The following is a 7,641-nucleotide window of genomic DNA, read 5'->3' on the forward strand; positions in this document are numbered from 1 at the left end:
CTCCTCTATTTTAGAACCATCCTTATCATGGAAAATTCCCTGGTCTGAGTTACCATTTTAGAACAATGTGTACAGTTGTGGCCAAAAGTATTGACACCCCTGCAATTCTGTCAGATAATACTCAGTTTCTTCCTGAAAATGATTGCAAACACAAATTCTTTGGTATTATGATCTTCAATTAATTTGTCTTAAATGAAAAAACACAAAAAGAATTGTCCTAAAGCCAAATTGGATATAATTCCACACCAAACATAAAAAAAGAGGGTGGGCAAAAGTATTAGCACTGTTCGAAAAATCATGTGATGCTTCTCTAATTTGTGTAATTAACAGCACCTGTAACTTACCTGTGGCACCTAACAGGTGTTGGCAATAACTAAATCACACTTGCAGCCAGTTGACATGGATTAAAGTTGACTCAATCTCAGTCCTGTGTCCTTGTGTGTACCACATTGAGCATGGAGAAAAGAAAGAAGACCAAAGAACTGTCTGATGACTTGAGAAACCAAATTGTGAGGAAGCATGAGCAATCTCAAGGCTACAAGTCCATCTCCAAAGACCTGAAGGTTCCTGTGTCTACCGTGCGCAGTGTCATCAAGAAGTTTAAAGCCCATGGCACTGTGGCTAACCTCCCTAGATGTGGACAGAAAAGAAAAATTGACAAGAGATTTCAACGCAAGATTGTGCGGATGTTGGATAAAGAACCTCGACTAACATCCAAACAAGTTCAAGCTGCCCTGCAGTCCGAGGGTACAACAGTGTCAACCTGTACTATCCATTGGCGTCTGAATGTAAAGGGACTGTATGGTAGGAGACCCAGGAAGACCCCACTTCTTACCCCGAGACATAAAAAAGCCAGGCTGGAGTTTGCCAAAACTTACCTGAAAAAGCCTAAAACATTTTGGAAGAATGTTCTCTGGTCAGATGAGACAAAAGTAGAGCTTTTTGGGCAAAGGCATCAACATAGAGTTTACAGGAGAAAAAAAGAGGCATTCAAAGAAAATACGGTCCCTACAGTCAAACATGGCGGAGGTTCCCTGATGTTTTGGGGTTGCTCTGCTGCCTCTGGCACTGGACTGCTTGACCGTGTGCATGGCATTATGAAGTCTGAAGACTACCAACAAATTTTGCAGCATAATGTAGGGCCCAGTGTGAGAAAGCTGGGTCTACCTCAGAGGTCATGGGTCTTCCAGCAGGACAATGAGCCAAAACACACTTCAAAAAGCACTAGAAAATGGTTTGAGAGAAAGCACTGGAGACTTCTAAGGTGGCCAGCAATGAGTCCAGACCTGAATCCCATAGGACACCTGTGGAGAGATCTAAAATGGCAGTTTTGAGAAGGCACCCTTCAAATATCAGGGACCTGGAGCAGTTTGCCAAAGAAGAATGGTCTAAAATTCCAGCAGAGCATTGTAAGAAACTCATTGATGGTTACCGGAACGGTTGGTCGCAGTTATTTTGGCTAAAGGTTGTGCAACCAAGTATTAGGCTGAAGGTGCCAATACTTTTGTCTGGCCCATTTTTGGAGTTTTGTGTGAAATGATCAATGTTTTGCTTTTTGCTTCATTCTCTTTTGTGTTTTTTCATTTAAGACAAATTAAATGAAGATAATAATACCAAAGAATTTGTGTTTGCAATCATTTTCAGGAATAAACTAAGTATTATCTGACAGAATTGCTGGGGTGTCAATACTTTTGGCCATAACTGTATATGAAAAATACAAAGTTTGGACAGCCTTTTTTAAATGTGTAAGATCTTATGGTCAGTGAGGTCCTTTCTCTCTCCTGTAGAGTGTAAGCTCTTATGGTCAGCAGGGTCCTCTCTCTCCTGTAGAATGTAAACTCTTATGGTCAGTAGGGTCCTTTCTCTCCTGTAGAGTGTAAGCTCTTATGATCATCTAGATGGTAGCCCGATTCTAACGCATCGGGTATTCTAGAATATGTATGTATGCATGCTGGCCAGTGGGAGACCAACATTCAAAAGATGGTCCATGACGATCCACCACTATCAGCGAACTCACCGCGGGGGCCTGGTTGCTACTGCGTGTCACACTGAGCGAGATCGCTAGCGCCAGTCGGGATACTTCCGCAGCCGGGAGATGACCTGCTAGCGCCGGTAATCTCCCAGCTGCATCGCCACTGTCTCGCATGATCCTCTCACCCCCTATCCTGGTATGCATGGTCCCCTTACCCCCCTATCCTGGTATGCATGGTCCCCTCACCCCCAATCCTGATATGCATGGTCCCCCCTCATCCCTATCCTGGTATGCATGGTCCCCTCACCCCCCCAATCCTGGTATGCATGGTCCTCTCACCCCCCCTATCCTGGTATGCATGGTCCCCTCACCCCCTAATCCTGATATGCACAGTCCCCTCACCCCCATATCCTGGTATGCATGGTCCCCTCACCCCCCAATCCTGATATAGATGGTCCCCCCTCATCCCTATCCTGGTATGCATGGTTCCCTCACCCCCCAATCCTGGTATGCATTGAACCCAAACCCCCCTATCCTGGTATGCATGGTCCTCTCACCCCCCTTTCCTGATATGCATGGTCCCCTCACCCCCCTATCCTGGTATGCAAGCTACCCCTCACTCCCTATCCTGGTATGCATGATCCCCTCAATCCTCCAATTCTGATATGCATGGTCCTCTCACCCCTCAATCTGGATATGCATGGTCCCCAAACTCCCATATCCTGGTATGCATGCTACCTCTCATCCCCCTATCCTGATATGCATGGTCCTCTCACCCCCCAATCCTGGTATGCATTGAACATGAACTCCCCTATCCTGGTATGCATGGTCCTCTCACCCCCTTTTCCTGATATGCATGGTCCCCTCACCCCCAGTCCTGATATGCATGGTCCCCTCACCCCCCTATCCTGGTATGCAAGCTACCCCTCACCCCCTATCCTGGTATGCATGATCCCCTCACCCCCCAATTCTGATATGCATGGTCCCCTCACCCCCCTATCCTGGTATGCATGCTACCTCTCACCCCCCTTTCCTGATATGCATGGTCCCCTCATCCCACTATCCTGGTATGTATGGTACCCCTCACCCCTATTAAACTGCACACATACAAAAAAAACCCAAAACATTTATACTCATATACTGACCTTTCTTCCCTGTGCTCCAGCGCTGTCACGTTCTGCCGGAGGCCGGGGGAGAAGTCTGGCGCCAGAGTATGCGCATGCCCATACTGCGCTGTCTGGTGCCATATTGCTGAAGGCACACAGCAAATGTGTCTTCAGTAAAATGGCGCCGGATAGTGCTATGCGCATGCGTGATTCTGACACCGCACTCCTGCCCCGGTCAAGGGTGAGAAGAGAAGCGCCGCAGCAACTCTCCTCCCGGTCAGGTAAGTATGTAATCCCCCGCCCCCCCGGCTGAGCCAATGAGCGATGCCACGCAGGATTTGAATCCCCCGCCAAGCCTCAGATGACGGGCGGCTCAGCCAATGAGTGGAGCCGCGCAGCTTGGGGATTCAAATCCCGCGCGGCAATGCTCATTGCCTCAGCCGGCGGGGCGGGGGATTTGAATCCCGCGCCGCTCATTGAATCCCGGCCGCCATATCTAACGCATTGGGTATCTACTATATTCTGTCTGTCTCTGATTGGTCGCGGCCGGCCGGGCGCGACCAATCAGCGCCGCGGGATTTCCGTTACAGACAGACAGACAGAATTAGACAATTATATAGTAGATGGGATCCTCTCTCTCCTGGAGAGTGTAAGCTCTTATGGTCAGTGGGGTCCTCTCTCTCCTGGAGAGTGTAAACTCTTATGGTCAGTGGGGTCCTCTCTCTCCTGGAGAGTGTAAGCTCTTATGGTCAGCGGGGTCGTCTCTCTCCTGTAGAGTGTAGGCTCTTATGGTCAGTGGGGTCCTCTCTATCTCCTGTAGAGTGTAAGCTCTTATGGTCAGTGGGGTCATCTCTCTCCTGGAGAGTGTAAGCTCTTATGGTCAGCAGGGTTCTCTCTCTCCTGTAGAGTGTAAGCTCTTATGGTCAGTGAGGTCCTCTCTCTCCTGTAGAGTGTAGGCTCTTATGGTCAGTGCTCTCTCTCCTGTAGAGTGTAAGCTCTTATGGTCAGTGGGGTCCTCTCTCTCCTGGAGAGTGTAAGCTCTTATGGTCAGTGAGGTCATCTCTCTCCTGTAGAGTGTAAGCTCTTATGGTCAGCGGGGTCCTCTCTCCTGTAGAGTGTAAGCTCTTATGGTCAGTGGGGTCCTCTCTCTCCTGGAAAGTGTAAGCTCTTATTGTCAGTGAGGTCCTCTCTCTCCTGATGAGTGTAAGCTCTTATGGTCAGCGGGGTCTGCTCTCTCCTGTAGAGTGTAAGCTCTTATGGTCAGTGGGGTCCTCTCTCTCCTGGAGAGTGTAAGCTCTTATGGTCAGTGAGGTCATCTCTCTCCTGTACAGTGTAAGCTCTTATGGTCAGCGGGGTCCTCTCTCCTGTAGAGTGTAGGCTCTTATGGTCAGTGGGGTCCTCTCTCTCCTGGAGAGTGTAAGCTCTTATTGTCAGTGAGGTCCTCTCTTTCCTGGAGAGTGTAAGCTCTTATGGTCAGTGGGGTCCTCTCTCTCCTGGAGAGTGTAAGCTCGTATGGTCAGCGGGGTCGTCTCTCTCCTGTAGAGTGTAGGCTCTTATGGTCAGTGGGGTCCTCTCTATCTCCTGTAGAGTGTAAGCTCTTATGGTCAGTGGGGTCATCTCTCTCCTGGAGAGTGTAAGCTCTTATGGTCAGCAGGGTTCTCTCTCTCCTGTAGAGTGTAAGCTCTTATGGTCAGTGAGGTCCTCTCTCTCCTGTAGAGTGTAGGCTCTTATGGTCAGTGCTCGCTCTCCTGTAGAGTGTAAGCTCTTATGGTCAGTGGGGTCCTCTCTCTCCTGGAGAGTGTAAGCTCTTATGGTCAGTGAGGTCATCTCTCTCCTGTACAGTGTAAGCTCTTATGGTCAGCGGGGTCCTCTCTCCTGTAGAATGTAGGCTCTTATGGTCAGTGGGGTCCTCTCTCTCCTGGTGAGTGTAAGCTCTTATTGTCAGTGAGGTCCTCTCTCTCCTGGAGAGTGTAAGCTCTTATTGTCAGTGAGGTCCTCTCTCTCCTGAAGAGTGTAAGCTCTTATGGTCAGCGGGGTCTGCTCTCTCCTGTAGAGTGTAAGCTCTTATGGTCAGTGGGGTCCTCTCTCTCCTGGAGAGTGTAAGCTCTTATGGTCAGTGAGGTCATCTCTCTCCTGTACAGTGTAAGCTCTTATGGTCAGCGGGGTCCTCTCTCCTGTAGAGTATAGGCTCTTATGGTCAGTGGGGTCCTCTCTCTCCTGGAGAGTGTAAGCTCTTATGGTCAGTGCGGTCCTCTCTCTCCTGAAGAGTGTAAGCTCTTATGGTCAGCGGGGTCTGCTCTCTCCTGAAGAGTGTAAGCTCTTATGGTCAGCGGGGTCTGCTCTCTCCTGGAGAGTGTAAGCTCTTATGGTCAGTGCGGTCCTCTCTCTCCTGAAGAGTGTAAGCTCTTATGGTCAGCGGGGTCTGCTCTCTCCTGTACATTAGAAAGAGCACATGGAGAATATAAACGTTCAGGCCCACAGTTAGATCCCCCTCTTATTCTCTAACTTTTAGATAGTTGAAAGGGGCCAAATAAAAGTCATAATAATTGTGAGATCAGACATCAGACTACAAAGAGCTGCGGTCTGCTATTGTGGAGACACATAGGAGCGTTATGTACAGTAGATATTACAGATCTGCCTGCAACTGTACAATTGAAATAGCACAAAAATGCAAAAACAAAGGCACGTGCAAAATTTATAGAACCCTGTTAATACTCTTGTACAATTTTCTGTGCATATCAAAAATTGTATATTTATGTATATTGCACATCGGTCATACTTACGGCATATATGAAGGTCATATTCTGCAGTCCTAAATGTAAATGCATTCAAGTCAAAGATATTTACTGTATAGATTCCCTGGTCCTCATATGTGATATTGAACAGTTCCAGAGTACCATTGTCATACAATTTACATCTTTCAATGTACGAAGCATTATAGGTTGTTTTTTCTTTTGCAGGATCCCAAGCTGCAATGATGATAGAATTGCTTGATTTTTCCTTTCTCCAGAAAGCCTCAGAACTTGTGGACTTCATATCCAAATTGAGATACACGGATTGTCCTACAGTCCCATTCACTACTGTAACCGGAGCAGATACAGAGCCTGTAATAAGAAGGCACAAAATCATAAGAAAGTGATATAAACACGTCTTAAAGAGCTAAGATATTCTTCGCATCAATCAGAACAAATATCTTCAAATTTTTAAAAAGTAGTATAAAGTTAACATCTAATACTTTGCTTTCATGCCCCCCATGCTTACCAAATAGTAAAAACATGATAAAGCCGGGTAAAAGCCCTATGAAATCCATCCAGGTATTAGGTGAGTAATCCTCCATGTGAAGTGCAGGTTATTCTATTAGGTTGTTTCACCTGCTTGGTTCACAATCTGTGGTTTATTTATTAACAGGTCGTGCTTGACACAATGAACAAAGACCTCCCTCCCGAAAACTCCACATCCGTGGTACATGCATTATCGAGGTACAGACATGGGTGGTGTTGTTTTTTCTCTTTTTTTATCAAGAAGAGACTTTCTCAATTTTGTTTTATTATTTTATTTATTTATTTATTATCATTATGTATTTTTATTTTTTACAATTTTTGCATTTATTTAGAGATCAGGGTAGCAGGGAACACATGATCTGCGTGTCCTCTGCTGCGCCCCTAGACTACGCTCACAATAGCCTTTCAACATTTTGTTTTTCTGCTCCATTTTTGGGAAACAGGCAAATAGAATGAACCCCTTTTTTCAGGAGCCATAATTTTTTTTTATTTCTCCTTCCACATAACCGTATGAGGGCTTGTTGTAGTTTTGAATGACGCCATTCATTTTATCATACGATGCACTGGAAAGCGGGAAAAAAATTTCAAGTGCGTTGAAATTGAAAAAAAAAGTGAAATTCCACATTTTTTTTTTAATTTACCATGTTCATTATATGAAACCTACAAAAGACAAAATGAACAACCCGGTCCTTGTCTTCCCTTAAGGTACTGTCACACTTAGCGATGCACCAGCGATCCCGACCAGCGATATGACGCGGTCAGGATCGCTGGTACATCGCTAAGTGATCGCTAGTGAGCTGCCACACAGACAGATCTCACCAGCGACATCGCAGGGGTCGGGGGTCGCTACTTACCTGTCAGACGAGGCGATCCTGACGTCCTCCCGCCCGCGTCCACACGTCGCTCGTCGTCACAGCAGGAAGCTGACGACGAGAAGCGGCCCAGGACGTTCTCGCGCGATCAGCAATAACCAGCGGGGGAGCGGTCGGAGGCAAGTATCAGACATAGCGATATCGCTAGCAATATCGCTATAACGTCACAAAAAACAGTGACGTTGTAGCGATATTGCTAGCGATATCGCTTAGGCCTGTTTCACACTTCAGTTTTTTGTCAATTAAAATCCGCCAAAAAGGTGGAAAGCGGATCCGTTCCTAACTGATGTGAACGGATGCCACCGGATCCGTTTTTTTGACGGATCCGCCGAATGAAGAATTTTAAAGGAACCGCTGCGAGAGAGAGAGAGAGAGAGAGAGAGAGAGAGAGAGAGAGAGAGAGAGAATTT

The 7,641-nt window shown here is 46.8% G+C and overlaps 1 protein-coding gene across 1 annotated transcript in view; it reads right to left on the reverse strand.

The window, feature by feature from the left end:
• LOC141085419 (cell adhesion molecule CEACAM1-like) overlaps positions 1-6,454 on the reverse strand; it is a 53,851-nt gene extending 47,397 nt beyond the window's left edge. Inside the window, exons 1-2 of the mRNA XM_073570772.1 lie at positions 6,340-6,454; positions 5,862-6,182 (exon numbers count right to left, since the gene is read on the reverse strand). Of these exons, the coding sequence (XP_073426873.1) occupies positions 5,862-6,182; positions 6,340-6,415 (397 nt within the window). The 5' untranslated portion in view covers positions 6,416-6,454. The remainder of the gene's footprint in view (positions 1-5,861; positions 6,183-6,339) is intronic.
• Between the last annotated feature and the right edge of the window lie 1,187 nt (positions 6,455-7,641).

This window comes from Dendrobates tinctorius, unplaced genomic scaffold, assembly GCF_039654945.1.
Source record: "Dendrobates tinctorius isolate UK_male_01 unplaced genomic scaffold, ASM3965494v1 ptg000028l, whole genome shotgun sequence".
NCBI classification, from domain to species: domain Eukaryota; kingdom Metazoa; phylum Chordata; class Amphibia; order Anura; family Dendrobatidae; genus Dendrobates; species Dendrobates tinctorius.